This window comes from Micrasema longulum, unplaced genomic scaffold (assembly GCF_059751315.1).
Source record: "Micrasema longulum isolate JH-2025_06_02 unplaced genomic scaffold, ASM5975131v1 h1tg000684l, whole genome shotgun sequence".
Classification (NCBI taxonomy): Eukaryota; Metazoa; Arthropoda; class Insecta; order Trichoptera; family Brachycentridae; genus Micrasema; species Micrasema longulum.
In genome coordinates, this window is record NW_028277880.1 from 22856 (window position 1) to 43134 (window position 20279).

Below are 20279 nucleotides of genomic sequence, written 5' to 3' on the forward strand. Positions count from 1 at the left end.
TTGTCTTGAATCTTCATGTATGCATCAGTTATTTAAGCTATTTTTTTTTTAAACCATTCATTTAAAAAAAACTAATTAACTTCATTAGCATTAATTTATAATGTGTTTTTAAAGGATTACTGTGATCATAAAAACCTACTTTTGATTGTTTCAAATATCATATCCTATTTATAAAAATAAATCACACTAATTATCCTTCATAACCTCAAAATTTACAAACTCTTGTAAAAATGTTTTTTTTTTACATGTATATTTAAATTTCTAAATTACTTATGTATTATAATTTAAATGAATAAGTTTAATTATTAATATTACATTTTACTAGGTATTAAATCAATATTTCATCACACACATTAAGAGGAATTAATAACTTATTATCAATAAAATTCATACTACGTTTCTTTATCAATTTATAAAGTACAGATCTGTGAATACCTGGAATAAATTGTTATTAGTAGTCGGGTTTGCAATAGATTATTTAAAAAAAACTTGGTTGGAATATCAATCAATAGAAGTTATAATATAGTTACCATAATGTGGTTTATATCACTGAGGTATAAGTAAATAGAAATGATGCTTCATAGAACGATAGTGTGAAATTATGTTCTGAAAAATGAGCACTATCACGTCAAAATTGCTGTGAAAAATGCGCAGTGGAGTAAAAAAGGGGCCAATGTCACAACATTACGGCAGAGTAATTTTACAGCTGTTTTGTATAATAAACTATGTTCTAATAACAGTTTAAGGTGTTTTAAACTTTTTTCAATGAAAAAACACTACCAAATAATATTTGGTAGTATGTATGTGTATTTAAATGGTTAAAATATGTGTATTTTTTATTGCCATAAACCCTCTACAAAATGTTGGCCAGAAAAAAATCTGACATTGGCCATTTTAGACCAAAGACAGAATTTGTACCCTTTTACTTGAATGCGTTTTGTGCAAAATATTAAAGCAAAACTCTAACCTTCCGTTTTTGGTTAAATGTAATTTGTTAATTAAATATTTGGCAAACAAGTGTACTGGCGATTAAATGTGAAATGTACACATGTCATGGCGAATAAATTTTCAGTGAAAAAGTGCTCTGGCGAACAGCTGTTGGTGAATAAGTTTTCAGACACGATGGCCTCAAAAGTGAAATATTTGGGTAAATCAAAAGAATACAAATATTTGTTGAAAAAAGAGGAAAGTTCCCTTTTCTTACCTTTATATAAACAGTGTATTGAGGTTAAATTATTTCTAATCCCTGCATTCAGTTAAATTATTGTATTCAGGACCCCGATTACAATGGGAAGTTATCTTCAATTGTATCTATAAAGTTAAATTAAGTTTTCTGAAAAGCAGAATATACATACAATTTTTCCTTATAAACATATTTAATTATATGTTGCCGACGAAGGTACTTTGAATGTTCATGCAAAGATACTCATCTTCAATTTTATCTATAAAGCTAAATTAAGTTTTCTGAAAAGCAGAATATGCATACAATTTTTCCTTCTAAACATGTTCAATTATATGTTACCGATGAAGGTATTTTAAATGTTCATGAAAATATACTCATTTTCATACACAAATATCGGTTTTTCTTTATACAGTCAAAGGTAATTCTGTTAACTTCCCATTGTAATCGGGGCCCAGGACTCCATGTACATACATCTTTGGTATTATGTAGAACCTATATTTTATCTTACTTACACAACTTTCTTTGCAAATTCACAATCAAATATGGAAACAGTAAAAAATAAAACAATATTTAAAAGTATTTTTTTATTTTAAAAAAAACATACAATTTTTGAACCCGATTCACATTGATTATATAAAACCAAAAATGTATTTATGTAATGGGAAAAAGCAGGATAAATATTTAAATTCAACGATTTTACTCAATTTTTTGTAATGCTTATAATAAATAACATACTTTTATTGACATTTCATATATACTCTGTTGGAAATGTATTTTTCTATTTACACGTAAAATATAAAATATAAATATGCAATAAACTTTAAATGGATATTTTGCATGTTTTATGTATCATACAAATTCTAATGGCAGTTGTAGAAAAAACTTGTAGAATATAAACTTAATTTTTTTTTAGTAAAGAACTGTTAACTTTGAAATATTTTAGTACAATTAAATTGATAACTCAAGCAAACATTTTAAATGAGTCTTTTTCACATAAGTAAATGTCATATATAAAAGGAAAGTGGAAATTTTACAATTTCATTTGAAAAAACTTTGAGAGATATTTTAAATCCATTGATAAGTTGCGAAGTATGTATATATTTTATACATGCATTCATAATTGGAAAAAAGGAGACCCAATCTGAAGGCTAAGGTGAACATTTACTATTATAAATGAACATGCCGTTTATTATCCATCAAATTTACTATATTTTGAGACTATTATAAAAATATATTATGTACGTTGTACACCTAGTTATAAATGGATCACAAGCACCTTTTTATTACATAATATAATACAAAACAGAAAAATATATTCTACAATTAACTCACTATACTAAATTAAGGTATTAAATAATAGCATCACAATGTTTTAACTTATTGGTGAAAACTACGTATCAGAATGAAAGTCGTTTTCGACACATATGTCGAAAACGACTGCGTGTTTTATGTCTTCCATAATATGTATATGTACGCTCAAAAATTGCTCGAGTGTTTAAAAAACATGCAGAAGATTTAAGTAGCTGTGATGTAAAATATATCTTTTTTTATGTAGATACATATTATAATTTATGTATCGCACACAATTTCTATGAAATTTGTAAATATAGTACATATCAAACTCAATGTTTGTTTTAAATCACTAATACAAACTGGGTGGTGTTTTTAAGGTAAAAAGTAGTATGTAACACATCATATCGAAGGTATTCTAATAAATAATTATTATTTACAAGTTAAATAAGCAATACATACATTCATAGATATGTAAATAAGAAACACAATTATCGGAAAAATGTTTTGTACGATACACATAAGTGCGTTTTCTATTTATAATTGTCACAAAATGAAAAATGTATATTTGTAGTTATTTGTGTATTTAACAAACACAATCGAGTTAAAACACGATACAAATCAAAATGTTTGAATATAATTGAGCTTTCTTTAAGATTTTACAGTTCTAACAAATAAAATAATTAAGGTTGATACTTAAGAATTTAATATGTAATTCTGACATTTTCTTTTACACCCTGGCAACCATCCTGAGATCTATAATTTGACGTATCTGAAAAGAAAATAATAAAATATGTGCATAATATGAACTATGATAAAGGTATTAAGGAAGTAAACACAAAATTATAATTATTGTACAATTACACTTTTTTTGCATCGTAGTATAAAACAACAACTTAATTACTCGGCGAGGAATTTCCAAGTGAAAAATACCTACATTTTATACTAAATGTGTTCATACCCGATAAATAATGAGTAATAAGAATAAAATAAAAATAAATTATTAATTAATACTTTCTGCTGTTATGACCACTTTTCTTATTGAAAAAAATTCATAATTTGTATATTCAAATGTAAACGCAAGATAGAATATATTATCTTGTAAATTACATTTTTTATTTGATGTCATAAAAATGTATGCATGTAGATTAGGCACAAAAAAAAGATTTGACATTTTAGGATAACAATAATAATACAATAAATATTTTCCAGCAACATTCTCAATGGCCATTAAAAATACATACTTATATAGATTCAAAATGATAAAATTGAATTAGGTAGTTTCCAGTTGTTTATGGGATCAATAAGCACTTATCGTATTATTTAAATTTCAGCCAATTATTAATAACCATTATTTTTAAATGATATTAAGAGTCTTAAAATAGAAGACAATTATATTTTGAGATTTCAGGTTTCCATATTGCAATGAAAAAATATTTTATGCACTTTTATGTTTTTTCGAGTTGGAGTAGAGTGGGGGTTATTTTCGGGCCTCTAATACGTGACTACGCAACACTAGCTACAGGACCACAACCCGATAACACAGTTTTACAATTCCATCATGTGTTATAATTTTAGTATTGCCATTTAAACAACAGTGGCACCCTCGTTTGTTTTCTACCCTATTTCGACAGACTCTAGTTAATTTAGAATGACAAAGTTTATGCAAGAAAAAAAAACATATTTCAAAATCTAGTTGAAATTATTGCCAATTATTTTATTATTCAATTCTGCATACAAATTTATAAATTTGCTCTGATAAAGGTCTTATCCATTTACTGCTGACTATTTTACTGCAAAATTTCAGTATGCCACCTCAATTTTACTTTCTTTATGGCTATAGAAATTGGCATCATCTAGTGAAAAAATACACGGGCAATCAATGTGTTATGTGTAGAATTTTGAATAAAATAAATATTACATACATAAACTACAGTCCCATTTAATCGAAAATCCGGATGAATAATGGAAATATTTTTTGAATTACCATATTCTATGTTAATAGTAGATGAGCTCAGCTCCGATGATGATGATGGTCCATCTCTTCAAGAAAAGAAAGAGTTAAACCATTCGGAAGCAACTAGACCTCATGTTGTACCTTGAACAATAAGAGGAAACATCTCCCACTGAGCTGCTTCTCATTAAACGCCCTAGGGATTGAGCCACAAAGAAACTTCCTTCTCACATGAAGCAAAAAAAAATATCAAATGTTTTTCCTTCGATTTAGTTTTGTATTCTATCACGCAGGAATGTATTCATGTGTTTTTAGAAATTTCATTTTATGATTCATTCTAAGCTGCACATTTTTAGTACGTACATATTTTCCAGTAAAACGTAATTTTTGTTTAATCGAAGCCTCATCGGTCCCATCAAATTCGGTTATAGGAGACTGTAGTTTATTTGCAAAAATAAATGTTTTGTTGCAATCACTATTTATGTAAATACATATAAATATCTCTGAAGATCACCGGTAATGAAAATAAAGGAAAATTACATAGTGTTGGATAGAGTAACAACTTAAAATAATGATAACATTAATTAAAACACAGCCTTGTATTTTGAATACGACTGGTGTATGCTTGTCACGTGAACTAAGCATTAAACATTCGTAATTATTAAGGTATTGGGGAATACACTAGATTTATTTATTGGCTGCCTCAAGCATAAAAAATTAAGGTATGTGAACGGTACACAAACATTTTGTTTTAATATGTGAAGTTCTGTATTACTAAGGGTCAGTAAAAGTTTTATTTATGTTTGTCGATATACACCAATTGAATTTTCAATCCTAAAATTGGAATATTTTAATGAAATTTTTAATAGATAGAAAACAAGAATTTTCCATACAGGTATTCCAACATTTATGTATAAAAAAATAACATGACTACTGAAAAACGGCTGGTAAATTTTTCACCGTCTAATTATAATAAGGAGTCCAAGTTTAATGAATAAGTTACATTAAAAATTAACTATCAATAGAGCATGTGTCATTACAACCTGATACTTCAAATTTTATACGTTAAGAGTTTTTTGTGAATAATAATTCCAGAATATGAATCAAATGTACTGAATAAAAAAATTTAAATATTTTGATAATGCATCTAAAACAATTCCTTGTTTCTTAGAAATAAAGAATTTTGATAAATCTATTGGTGTATGTTATTATGTTTATAATTTGTGCATATTGAATAAGCAAACTAGATAATATTTTACAAAAAATAGTGCTAAAGAAACATTGAATTATAACTACCAACAGGACTTGAATGTGAACAATATTTAAAAAAAATCTATATCATTATGCTGATTATTCTTACAAAGGCAGAGGTTTTTTTTATATCAATATGCACATTTAAGATAAAAAAAACAATACTTGAGACAGCTTTATCTATTACCTTTCATGACAAATAAACAATTTGTTTAATTAAAAAGTTAAAGTCCTTTTTCAGGTCCCTTGGTAGTATCCTGCTTGTGGTCTTCAATGGCTGGTTTGGCCACTTCTGGAGTTTCAACTTGAGGTAGGATGTTCTCCTTTTGCTTCTCAATGGCATCCTGGATTTCTTTTTGTTTTTCGGCCTCCTTCAAAAGATTTTCATTGGCCTAAAAATTTGTTCAATTTATCTAATTTTAAGCTAAAAACCTTGTGTTTACATCTCATATAATTAATTTGTGTTAAATCAGCAACAAATGACTTTAGTACAAATACTATTTCCTATCTTTTAAATTGTTATTTATTATTTCATTGCTATTTAATTTATTATTAAATAATGATTTTTTTCTGTCAAAACTTAAACATGGTAGATATTTTTATGGTAATTTAAAACATATTAATTTTATGAGTTGTAAAAGAAAAATCACATATGTAGTGATTTATGCATAGACTTGTGGCTTGTTATTCAATTTCAGCTTTCTAGTGTTATTTTCATGTGAAAAAGATTTGATCTTACAAATATATTTTCGTAAGCAAGTTGAAAAAATTATTAACATAGTTAAGGCATTAATTTTACTAATTTTTATTTCAGTCAGATCTTATGAATGTAAAGCATAACTATGAATAAAGTGCAAAGGGTTATATCTAAAAATTACTTTGTAAAACTTGTTATTTAAAAAAAAAAAATATTCACCAGCTTTGAAGTATGAAAAAAGGAAACATAACTATGGTTTCCAAAAAGGGAGGCGTCGTGTCAGAAATGAGTGCAAACGTGATTTGGACTATCAAAAATTGAATAATTTCGATTGATTTTGATAAATTTCAAATGCGCACTAAATTAATACTAGTATGAGTTTCAAATATCTCACGATTCTCCAAACAATAGTTTTTGACTTTCGATGACTCCTCATCTTCCAAATATACCTACTAATAATGCAAAGTAAGTCTGGATTGTTCATTTTCTGTCGCAGTACGTCTCAGTTTTATAAAAAGAGGTTAGAGGTGATCACAGCCGTTAGATCAAAGCATCGGTCTCTTTAAATTGACATCTCTGGTCACCGTTAAAATGGCAGTCTTGTTATGCCCACTGCATCATGGCACATCATGGTCGTCAGATAACAGCACTGCTTTCTCAGAAAACCAAAGCTTTACTTTTTTTATTTTATTTAACTTTTGTACATAATGTTATTTGTACATTGGCGGGCTTATTGCCAAATGGCAATTTCTTCCAACCAACCAATAAAATAAAAGTTTTATTTTTATAATTCAAGTTACAGAACATATTCAATAGAAAAAGAAAAAAAAGATTAAAAAGTTAAAAATATATGGAAATAGAAATAAACGTTTACTGCTTCTTTGCTTAAATATTCATACAATCAATGTAATTAAATTAAAATAAATATATATTACATAAGATTTACCTTATTTTGCACAGCGATTCGTGGTTCTTCCAGGGTTTCCTTTTCTTTCTTTTTCAATGTTTTTTGCTCTTTGTCTACTTGTTCTTGATCCATTTCTTTCTGCAAAGCTTTTTGTATTTTGTTTTCCACATCAATAACCTCCTCTTTGTCGAGTAACTCTATCAGTTCTCCAACTTGGTCTTGAGAAAGGTTAACATTCTCCTTTCCGATGGCTTCAATCACCTAAAAAATGCAGAGATAGTGTGAGTAGTCTGTATTTGGTAAAACAATATTAGTAATAAAAATTTGGCAATTTAAATAGCGTCATTTTTGTAAAAATTAAGCTCAAGTATGCTTTACAACATTGTGTATGTTCCAGAAGCGCTGGAGTAAAATAGTCCTAGCTAGGAACCCCGGTATCTGTTAGCTATGTGCTGGACATTAAAAAAAACAAGGTTTGCTTTCAGGTTTGGCCTCAGCGATACCGGGGCAAAATATGGTGTAAGATTTCTTAATTTATATCAAAATCTTAATAAATGTGTTCCTGCCCTAAAAAGGACTTTAGTAACGTTATTATATTTTATGTGTTTCGCACGCCGCGGTCCCGGGTAAAATAGCCCATTTGGACGCGAGTCCCAGCCTTTCACGGACCCGGCGGTCAAGCAAGAGCCGGAAAGATGGGGGCTGAGCGGGCTCCCTCCTTCTGTCTCACCCAGTGCGGAGTATGGACGCTTTGCACGGCCCTATATAACATGTACACCCTGTTTTAATGAATCAATTGAGTCGTGAAGTCTTACAAGTGAAAATCATGTTGAATTTGTTTTCACTCTGTGTGCTCTCCGCCGTCCAGTTCTTCGCTTGCGCTCTGCGTGGCGACTGCCTTTGGCTCTTTATACCATTTGAACCGGGTGGAAATTCCTTATCAGGGCTATTGAGGTTGACTTGTAGTCGGTGCAGTCTGCTCTTACCTTACAGCTTTGCTTGGGATGGTGGCCTCCCATTTACCCAGGGAAGCTTGGCTGTGGTAGACGCCAGGTGACGAACCAGCAAAAACACGTGGTAATGTGTATGTTACAGGATACATTATGATTTCAGTTCAGTTCAGTGTCGAAAATCGACGTTTGTTAAAGTAAATAATACAATATGTTCTGTTTGCAGAACCGTAAAAAAGGGTACAATGAAGTAAAATTAGATGTAGTACAATTATGTACACTTAAATTATAAACAAACATATTAGACACTGTCGATCCTCACTAGGTATGGTAAATACCTATTCTGACGTAGGCAGCATTTATTTATTTTTAAATGAAAATCTTACAAAAATGATGGAACTAAAAAAATTTAAGACTCAAAAGGTTCCAGGTTTGATTCCCGGTGAGAACACAAAAATTAAATGCGATTTTTCTCAAGTCTGGGTGTTCTATGATGTAATTCACCACTGTAATTGGACCTCCTGGCCTGTTGTGGTGAAAAAAAATGTATATAAATAATAACATAAGCTGACTTTCTTATTATTTTATATTTAAATTATTGGGCCACCTGACCTGTTAAAAAACAAAATGTAGTGAAATAACTTATTGATAACTAACACTACAATGGCCAGCACATGGTCTTATTTGAATTGTAATTACGTTTTTTTATTGATTGAATTTTTGGAGATACTTATTACTTTTTACTCTGTTTTTACTCATTTCTTTTACTATGTTTTTACGTTGTATTTTAGTATGTTTTTGGTACATATATATACAGGTTGTTCTTTGAATCCTGTCACATCCGAAACCACGATGATCAGTATCGACAGGAAGACATATTGGCATATTTAAAAATATATTTAGAGCAAAAAAAATTTTTAAAGTAAAATATTTAAAAAAAACCAAATAGTTGTTTACTTCTGCAGGGGAGAAGTGAGGGGAGCGCTACCGTGAGGTTGTCAGCTTATCAGACTCCTCCCTCTTTCTCTCCTGCAGAAGTAAGCAACCATTTGCTTTTTTTGATATTTTATTCATTTCAAAAATATATTTTAATGTGCCAATATGTCTTCTTGCTCATACTGATCATCGTGGTTTTGGATGCGACAGGGTTTAATGAACACCCTGTTATATCATTATTATAGTATTCTATGTATATTTTCACATGTAAAAAAAAAGTATATTGTTAAGTGTCCTCGGCAAGGGTAACCCCAGTGAGGTCACAATATTTTTATTCTTTATTATTGTTTATGTGAAAAAAAAAAAAAAAATTTTTACTATGTATTCAACTATGTATGTTTTTTGTATTTCCTTCGTATTTTACTAGATTTTTTAATATGTCTCTTACCATGTCTTTTACGACATTTTTTTTTACTGTTTTTAGCATTTCTTCACTACCTCTACTACCTTTATTTATTTTGTCTATGTTTTGTTTACTGTTTTTGTATATTTTTTACTGTCTTAGAACAGGGTAAATAAATCCCAGTTAGACATGTCAAAGTAAATTTATATAAATGTATAATTTTATGTGAAACTTATTATTATAAAGATTAAAACTAGCAGCTGATGCATGTACATCTAAAGCATTTCTTCTTAATATATACAAAAGTTGCTATTATAGTAGTCATCAATTATCAATAAAATATGCAATGGTCATTTCTAGAGAAGACTGTTTCATTGGTCAACAACTAGGTTGTTCAATAAATGTTTTCTAGAGTTATATACAAATACAAAAGATGCTAACCTCAATTTAAACAATCGATGTATATATGTATTTTATTTACTGTGTATAAATAATGGAAAAATTAATGCAAGTGCATGCATTCAAAAATTATATAATACACAACAAGTACAAAAAATAAGGATTTTTAGTTTTAAAAATACTAAGAAGTTTGGCTCCTTGAAAAAAGAACAAGTTGTGTTCTGAAACCAGTTGGCATTAGTATTTCAAATAAAATCTTATAAAAATCATGAAAAAAATGTATGTATACCTTAAGCACATCATCAACCTTGAGTTGACCATCAAAATCATCATCGAGTCTACCAAGAATATGTTGAATTTGGGCCATTTTCGAGTCATCAGGTACGTTTTGTATCTTCTTGATCGCTGTCATCAAATCCTCTATGTGCACTAATTCTTCTTCGCTAGTTTTAAGCTGCTCTGGTTTCGATCCCTCGGTATCATCTTTATGCTTTACTTTCTCTTTTTCTTTCTCTAAGTTAGCGAGAACAACATCTAGTTTCGAAATCATCGAATTAACTTTATTGTACAATCTGCAAAAAATCATACATGTACAATTCAGATTATGTTATATCTAAAGTAAACTAGCTAAAAATCAAATAATATAATATGTTTTGTCGGGAAAGATTTGTATGAATTCCCGGTGCAGAAATAAGTGGATGTATTCCAAAAATCATATTGAAAGAATATAAAGCTACAATAAAAATATACAAAACAGTTTGATTAAAAGCAGTACCTTCTGGCACCCTTTGTTTCCTTAAGTTTTAATTGTTCAGCTTGACTTATTTCCTTCAATTCCTGTACATCCTCCTGATAATCAGCCATTTCAACCTTCAGACCAGCAAGTTCTTCTTTCTCCAAAAGAAGTTTCTTCTTATTCTTGCCTAAAAAGAGAAGAAAAAAGACTGAACAAGTGTACTACCAAAATCACAATTTTTAGCTTGGGCCAATCAACTACAGAATGAAGGCCTTATTATGAACTAACCATAGTTAAAAATCTAACCACATAATTGTCTACTATGCGTCGCATTGTCTTTGGCACCGATTACCTTATTATAGAGGGACACAATATGATATGTTGCCTTTGTCACTGTAATAATTCATTTTTGTTACGTTTTTTGTTATTTTATTGTAAACTCAAGTTTCGGGTGTAAATAATTATAATCTCTTTTGTTATATTTATATTTGTTGAGAGATAACCTCAAGGGAACAGAACTACATACATAATATTATGTACTATCATTCTTCTCTAAGCCAACATAAAAATTTAATAAGATCTGACACTATCTACAAAATTATTTTATGATGCTAACTACTGCATGTTGCCCATCAAATGTGAGTTCAGAGACACTATAGTCTTGAACATCCATATGAATAAAGCTGCTATACAGTCAAATGTCATTATGGTAATCAAGAAGGAATGATAAGTATGCAAACCCAGTTTATCTAAAGCATCCTCGATGATTTCAATATCCTTGACTGAAATTCCTTCTTCTTTCTTGGGTTTTTCAGCTTGCGCAGAAATGATGGGAGCTTTGTCGACAAGTTGCGGAGTTTCCTCTGCATCGATAACCGGTGCTTTATCTTGAGCCGCAGCTTCTTCCTGAAGTCGAGCCGTTTCCTCTCTCTGTTCCTGTCTCTCTTCTTGGATCTTACGCTCTTCCTCCTTAATGGCTTCGATTTTAGCCTGAAAGAATATGTCATTCCTTGATAAAACCAATAGCGATAATTCATCAAACATACCGAGTTTTCTAATTTAAATTAGGGAAAAACTATAAGAGAAAAAAAAGAAAAAGAGCAAGCAATGTGCAGTACATTTTAATTCTGTCATAACAGAGTGTGTAGTTAGTTAAGACAATAATAAAAAAAAATATGTAACTTGTTATTATATCTTCTTCCTTATTATAAACCTAATGAACATTTGAGAATTATTCAATCATTTGAAAAATGAAAACGAATTGTGGGTTTTTTAAATATATTTGTGAATAATTTATTTAATTCTTGCACCACAGCGGGCCATGAGACCCCCTTACAGTGGTGAATTACAGAGAAAAATCACATAAAATTTAAGTGTTCTTGTCGAGAATCAAACCAGGAATCTTTCGTGTTTGAGTCAAGTTTCTTAGTCACTACATCATGGAGGCTGTTGTTGCTAGCAAGACCTAAGTCTTAAATAAATTTAGCAATTTTTTGAAGCAGGCTTACAAAAATCCTATCTTGTTAACTAACCAAAAGATCTGCCTTATCATCACTTTATTAATATCATTGATGAATGAGAAGCGGGGATTTAAAAAGAACAAGAATTTTGGATTACATCTCAATATAAAAATTATCGATTTCCAAAACAATGTAATTAAGGTGATAAAAAAATATGAAGTACACAAACCTTATGGTCAGAGGAGCCTTCTTTCTCTGAAATAGCGGCGGTCTGTGAGACTATAATATTTTCAGGAAGAATGGAAATACTGGCTTTCAATTTGTCAGGTGTTGGGACATGTTCAGGTATCATGAGGGCACGGGAGAGCAGGAGCAGCGAAGGCGGCACTTTCTCATTCAGTGACAAGTCCAACCACGACTCGAGTTGGGATCGTAGTCTGTCCTCTGGCATTCCGTAAGCTCGCATCCCTCGGGACCGACACGCTTGCTGCAACTCTGATAGGGATAAACTGTTCACACCTTCCCTCGCAATCATTTTATCATCTGCAGCCAGACTCCGAAGCTTCATGCGCAGGTTGAACCGCAGAATATTACTAGTCCCTATTGTGTTCACTTCCAAGACACGACACAAAGCGACAAGCTGCGGTCTGTTTAATGAATTCAAAGTTATTTCATCCTCAAACAATTTCCCAAAGCGTAATATTTCTTCATTCGTTGGCTGTTCTCCTGTAGACCTTATTTTAATGAAGAATTCCGAAAACTCCTTGGCCAGTTCCGACTGGTGGTCTTTAGATTGTGGAGCCATTTGGTCCAATGTTTGCTGTAGGAATTTTGCCATTTCTAGTTTTACTTTTAAGCTCTGTCTCATTTTATCCTCTTTTTCTGTGTTCGTCTCAAATGTGGACGGTAGCATGCCCGGGAAAAATTTAATAAAAACGGGGAGAAGGAACTCCATGAACGGTACGATTATAAATACTGAAAACGGTATCAATCTAAATACATCGCCGGTGGTGCGAACCAACAAATTATGTTCACGTCGGGTTAGTGTTTTTCCATTTAAAATTCTACCTAAGAGCTTTCTAGATACATTGATATCTATGAAGAGTAATCGGAAGCCGTGATAGTAATGAAGTAGCTCGGCTACTATCTTTTGTTTCAAAGTTTTTTTGACAGGTACTTTTTTTAAGCTTGTTTCTGCTTCAATCGCATCTGCCTCTTTTTTTTTCTTGAGGGTTTGTACCGTTTCCTCGACCTTAGAAGAGGGTTTGAGTGGCTCGCTTTCAAAATATACATTACTTACTGAGAAATGCCTGATCAAAAGAAGATTACCGCTTGAAGGGGTGAAGAACTGATTATTGTCGATGTTAAAATGATCTGCACTCGCGTGTCTTAAAGATAATCGTCCAAATGGGAAAGGAAAAACAATAGATTTGGATATTATGCATGGTGTAGCGTGTCCCCGATATTTCCATTGATTGCAGTGGCAAGAATCTGCAAGGTACCGAAATAATACATTAAAGAAGGAATGTGACATTCACACTGTCATATAATGGGAGATAAATACATAAAAAACCGTAATGTATCAATATTTACTATTTTTCGATTATATAAACAATAGGAATTCAATGATGAAAGCATGTTGAAATGTCAAAATATTTAATAAGAAAAACATACTAAGAATTACTCACAATTAGTTCGGAGTAAGCAGTTGGTTCGCTGGCTGATATTTTTTGGAGTTTTGAATAGACGGTACATTTTGTAAACAATTGTCGGCAAATCATAAATGACACAATATCACGCACTAGAAAAATTGTAACCTCAAGAAGCAGTTTTTATTCGTTCCATCAAACTCGTCTATAAAGTAGTATAAATATGTTTGCATATATATACATAAATATGTCACATTTTGCCTATGTATGTGTGGAAAATATTGGGATATGTTCCGATATTACAGTTGTTCGGTATATTCTAACTTTTGTCTATGGTTGTTCGCATCGTGTAGTCGGAAGTTAGTGACGTATGCATATTTTTTTTATGTTTGCCAGTTTTACCACGTTTTTTTGGCATATTGTGGTCTAATAATGTAAATAGGTACTAGGTTTTATATACCTAGGTAAGTATATAAAAAAAGTTGAAATTATGATTTTCGAATTCTTGTTTTTTTACGAATGGTACGAAGGTTTTTCACGGCCACTGTTATCAATTTTTTAAAATTATTTTTTTTTTAGTTTCTGATACACCATTGAGTAGCTTGCGTGTCCAGTTTACCCTGAAGATGGCTCCTGCAATGGTAACCGAAACGTCAGAATAAATCCAACACCATTTTTAGGCGATACCGTACGGTATCACCCAAAAAAGAAACAAATTGACTTCTTGTTTTATTTCTAACTAAATCATGTTTTTCGAACATATCCCATTTTGCATTATGTTGTAATTGTAATAATAAAGAAGTACGATGAAAATAATACAATTTCGAAGAAAAAAATAAACGAGTTAATTTTTTTTATAGGAAATGTTTAAAAAGGGCGAAAAAAATGTAACTACCCATGAACTTATATAATATAATCAACGCTACATTATCATTGTTAAGAATGTGCTAAATTACTATTCTTTAGAACGTTATACAGCGTTTCTTTAAACCCTGTCACATCCAAAACTACGATGATCAGTATGGGCAAAAAGACATATTAGCATATTAAAAAAAACAAATGGTTGCTTATTTCTGCAGGGGGGAAGCGAGAGGGGCGCGGCCGCGCGGTTGGCAGTGTATCAGACTCCCCCTCCTCCTCGTTTCTCCCCTGCAGAAGTAAGGAACTATTTGTTTTTTTTTATAAATATTTTATTTGTCCTAAAAATTTATTTTAATCTGCCACTGTCTTCTTACTCATACTGATTGATACTGATTACTGTGGTTTTGTATGTGACAGGATTTAATGAACATCCTGTATATGTATTCCAAAGTCTCTACCAAACATTTATTGAGGAAGATTAATGTAGTTTTTATGTGTTTCTCAGGACACAAAAAGCTTGGTTCTCTTACAGTTTTATTTCAATTATATTTTAATGTTAAATTCAATATTGCTATTTTGTTTCAATTGTAATACCTGCCTACTGTGCATTATTAAATTCATGCCATAAAAAATAGAAAAAAGGGTGCTGAATTTTTTGATTTTATATTAGGTCTCATATTTAACACATTCTCATAAACTTATGTTCTTATGTTACAAAAAGCTAACGTAATTTTTTATTTATTATAACTGAAGTTTTGTATTAAATGCATGATACTAACAAAAGTAATTAAATAAATCGTTTTCACTGTTAAACCTACTGTGTTTTTATACTGAGGTCAAACAATTAGAAATATTGAATATACATAATATTTTGGTTAGATTTGGTATGCATGATCTCATTTAATAATAATGAACAGTCCAACACAAATACGTAATTTGAGATAGGTTAAAGTATCCTGCCTAATGTCGTAAACTACGGACAGGGAGGTCTGAGTTTCGAAATATTAGGGTAAAAGATTGCAAATATTTATTTAAAATATAATAACAGAGCACGAGTTGTGGTGGTAAAAACTGAATCTAGGACAACTGAGTTTGTAATTCTACCACAAAATTAAAATAACTTTAAAACTTTTAAAAATAAAGAAAAAGAAAAATTGCTTGGACACAAAATTTCCACATTACCCACCTAATTTAAAAAACAACCAAAAGAATCAAAAAAGCTACCATGGATATTTTTTAGCAATTTTGCTTCCTAAAAAGGTTCTTAGAAATAATGTCAAGCTTGCATATATTACCAATTAGTTCTTCTAGCAAAATGTAGGGCATTATTATCTGTTCAACCGTACTATGTACAATTCCACAAGACTAAAATAGACATAGAAGTTGAGCATAGGCCAAAACATTATGCTCTAATGAGTAAGAACTTTACATAGGGTAAATCCATAGGCAACCAGGCATCAAACTTTTTCCAGATGATGTTCTCTTTTTAGGTGTCATATTGAAATTCTTGATTAGGATTTTTATAAACATTTTTTATTAGATGTCCATCTATGTCACATTAAATATTCTAAACAGGCCATTTAACTAAAAACCCTTCAGAATTATCAAACATACAAACCGTCAGTGTTAAAAATACATACCTATCTAAAACACCAAGAAAATATTTTATTGGAGAATATGGGTAAATCCATGGTAAATCATAGAATTATAATTCTATGGGGTACATGTATTTATTTTTCATTGAGTATTTTTTTTTGATGGGTCTATCAGAAGTACTACTTTTTACATACCTAACATGTAATTTTTATGACAAATATATTTTTTTTACAAAATACACACCCTTTTTTAAATCATTCTAGGATTATTATCTTAAATAACACCCAGGTAGAGTTGAAAATCCTAAGACTTGCATCTGAAGTGAGATTATCTTGCCGTCATCAGTGCAGGATTTACGTGTAAGCTACACAAGCTATAGCTTGGGGCTCCCACTTTCTTGGGGGCCCCCAAAAAATATTGTCCGAGTGAGCAATTGTCATGTATGTATACTTAAATATACTGCAGCATTATTAGTCACAATGCTGCACGTCCGGGATGTCCCATACTCTTCACTTATTTTTTTTAGCGTGTCTTTTCGAAGAACAAAGCGCTATTTGCTTAGGGAGGATTCCCAGATTCTAGTAGGAGAAGTCAAGCATTTTCATTAATATGTTAGACATGGTCAAGCCCATGGTTCAGTGGAACAAGATAGACAGACACATCAGCGGTGCCATTCTGCACTGTTCTCGCGGCCGTAGAAAACACTTGATCTCGTGTATTTTGTATGCAAATACACGAGATTGATGGTTTTCATATGGGAATACAAGCCCAGGATCTGTATGGGGTAATATTTAACAATCGTGTCCAATCAGCATTCCCTAATGTATAAGCAATTTTGAGATTGTTTCTTAGTATAATGGTGGAAAATTGCTCTGGAGGAAGATCTTTTTCTCACCTGTAGAGGATAAAAAATGAATTTAGAAAAACAATGACTCAAGATAAATTATGTTCTCTCAGTCTCATGTGCATAGAAAGCGTCAAACTATGCAGTTTATCATCTGATGATGTCATCAGTGACTGCTCTGGCAATGGCAAGAAAGAAAATATTTTAGTTTAATATACGAGTAATTCCTTAATCCTTATAACATGTTTCAAGAGATAAGACAGTAAGCCTTTGTAAATTGTACCTTTTAAAAGAACTTTTGTTTTTTTTTCTCCAGAGTTTGTTATGAATAAAAATGATTTTAATTAAATATTTATTATTTCACTATCAATGTAATTCTTAATTGTATTTCAGTTTAATTCTCTACGTATCTGAAAATCATATTAGTCACTGACATAGATTATTTGGACTTATAAAGGGCCCCATATTTCAAAAATCTTAGGGCATTATCAAGTCTAAATCTGGCCCTGGCCGTCATATATATTTGAAATGATTGCTGATACACTATAATTGGAGTAATAATACAGCGCCCTATGCACCATTAAGAATGTGTCTATAGTTTATATATTTAAGTTTACCGACACTGTTTTTTCCTTACCATTGAATTTTTAACATCTATATAATTTTTTCTCTAATCACTTTTCCATTACTAAAAATTCTTTTTTGGATCCCTATTTTCATTGCAGTCTAGAAATACTCATAGATAATATGGGAAAATAAAACTACATTTAGTACATCAACTAAGTTGTATTTTTTTATAAAATAGATACATACATCTTAAAACATTTTCAAACACACATTTACATTGAGTAACAACAAAATATATGATAATAACTCCTTGCAGTTATAAATGGAAATATTCCTAAATCCATTGTTAAAAAAAAAGTTTAAAACAACATTGTTTGACAACGTGACTTATCTATTACTTATAAATAATATGCTTTCGTGATTCGATTAAAACAAAATTGATTGCATTTTTAACAATGTGAAAATCAATCAATTAATCATATTACAAACTGAAATCTGTTTTTATATGAAATATTAAGTTAAACGGATTGCATAGTAATAATATTTTAGTTGATAAAATTTACTATGCATGCATATAACAGGACGTAGTACGTACATACAAGAAATTAAAAATATTAAAAAAAACAATTTTGGATATTGCTTTTGATTTTTGAGGGTGCACTTTAACAAAACATAATTGTTTTATTTACTAAATTAACACTACAAGGAGTTGTTAGAAACATAAAAAAATCAATCAAAAACATATCAGATTGTGTACTCAAAAATACCGGGGAAAATATTAATATTAAAAAATACAGGTGTATAATATTTTGATAATTTTTCAGTGGGTTACTTGACAATTTAATACCTAAAAAATTTGGATGTATTTAAAATAAAATTTTAATTGGAGAATAAAATACAGAGGTTAGAAACAATTTCAGCTTTATAGTGATTGTCTGTGAGATATGAAAATTATTTAGTTGTAATTAATTTTCCGTAGGGTGCCTGAGAGATAATAATATAATTTTAGATATGGATTATTTCATGATGTATGTGGATTTCAAGATGCAATTAAAAAACAAATTTTAAAATGTTTATTTGTACCATTTTGTATAATAAGGTTAATCATTTTTTATAATGTCATATGCCCATATATATTTTTGAATGTAGTATGCGATTCTTCCGAAATGTGTCAGACTCTATATTATTTATAGTGAGAAACTCATATTACTTACTGGGTAAAAACAGAAATAATATTTAAAATAAAAGTTTTATCATAAAACTACATGAACAGCCCCATTTATTTTTGAGTATTCACTCGTTATGTTACATTATGTTTTTTTTTGTTGTTGTAAATTTGTGTCTTTAATACAATTTTATTATGATTTTTGATATGTGGTATTTTTCCAATAACAGTGTATATATGTATAAATATATACTATTTAAACCAGGAAATATTTAAATCACAATTCATATGTACAGAATAAAATATTTAAATTAAAATAAGTACGTAATTCTGTGATTACAGTATTTCTGATGATCTTAATTTTTAAGGTTATTAAAATTTTAAAAAAATAATTGAAAAATATTAAGTAAAAATAAACTCAATGTTTAATTATAAAAATTATTTGCAAAAAACATGTGAAATGAATTTCACGGAAGAAAAAAACATTTACCCACACCAAAAACCATAAGGTAGCTCAAAGAACAACAATGTTTTACAAATATAGGTCTAATACAATATTTTGGAATGGTTTTTATTATAAATTTATTTAACAATCAAGAAATAATAAGAATATATAATATTATGTATATTAAACAATTCGATTTCTAACATTCAGGGATACAATATGCATATTAAACCATTTCTTTAATTCATTAATTTCTTTATACTGTCATTATCTTCATACACACTAATAATTAGTTTTCCTTCATTAAACAATTTAGGTAGGTGTGTAAATATTTAAAATGAACCAAAACCCTAACTACCATTTACTTTGACCTCAAATAACGAGATTATTTTAGAAAAATATTTTGGTTATAAATAAAATTTACAGTTTTTGGTCAAATAACTTCATTTTATTGTTTAATTTACTAAATAAACAAAATTGATTCTTATTTCGCAGTATTGAAATAATGTTTACATTAAAATAGTAATGTTAGTAATGTAAAAATAATGTAATATAAAACACATTAATTTGTCCTAAATGAGTATTAAATCATTGTTATATTTAAGCTCTTTTACATTTTCTTAAATGTTATAAGTAGTAAAGAAACTAGATATCCAGAGTAAATAAAACAGGATTTAGAAAAACATCATATTAGAAAATATGGAGTTTAGAAATACTAAATAACTATAAGTAAACAAAAAAAAATACTGAAGACTTGGCAAATATTGGCATAATTTATAGAAGATTAATACAAGTAATAACTTCAGCAGCATTAGGTACTAATATTTTTCATTCATCACAAAGTTTATGTTATATAACTTAACACGGATTATAAATGTCTTTTTGATGATTTTTTTTCATTTCATCGAATAAAAAAAACCTAAGTATAAATTATTCAAGAAAAGTATATTCGATACATCGAATATACCTACCTACATATAGGTTCC

At 29.7% G+C, this 20279-nt stretch overlaps 1 protein-coding gene and 1 long non-coding RNA gene across 6 annotated transcripts; one reads left to right on the forward strand and one right to left on the reverse strand.

Moving 5' to 3' along the window:
• Positions 1-1752: 1752 nt before the first annotated feature.
• LOC148279661 (mitochondrial proton/calcium exchanger protein-like) lies at positions 1753-14024 on the reverse strand. 5 transcript variants are annotated; one of them, XR_015822817.1, is made up of 8 exons: positions 13855-14024; positions 12396-13657; positions 11447-11696; positions 10746-10893; positions 10260-10542; positions 7322-7543; positions 4461-6070; positions 1753-3245 (listed from the first exon to the last, which is right to left on the reverse strand). XR_015822817.1 is itself a non-coding variant. In XM_088229600.1 (8 exons), the coding sequence occupies exons 1-7, from the start codon at positions 13919-13921 to the stop codon at positions 5903-5905; spliced, it is 2400 nt and encodes a 799-aa protein (XP_088085726.1). In that variant the 5' UTR covers positions 13922-14024; the 3' UTR covers positions 1753-3245; positions 5866-5902. The 5 variants fall into 5 exon arrangements, 4 of the variants coding, with proteins under 4 accessions (XP_088085726.1, XP_088085725.1, XP_088085727.1 ...); XM_088229600.1 differs by having other exon boundaries at positions 5866-6070; XM_088229599.1 differs by having other exon boundaries at positions 1753-4571; positions 5866-6070.
• Positions 14025-14149: 125 nt separating this feature from the next.
• Positions 14150-15489, forward strand: LOC148279662 (uncharacterized). Its single transcript, XR_015822818.1, has 2 exons — positions 14150-14279; positions 14395-15489. It is a non-coding gene; the product is annotated as an uncharacterized LOC148279662 (long non-coding RNA).
• The last annotated feature ends 4790 nt before the right edge of the window (positions 15490-20279 follow it).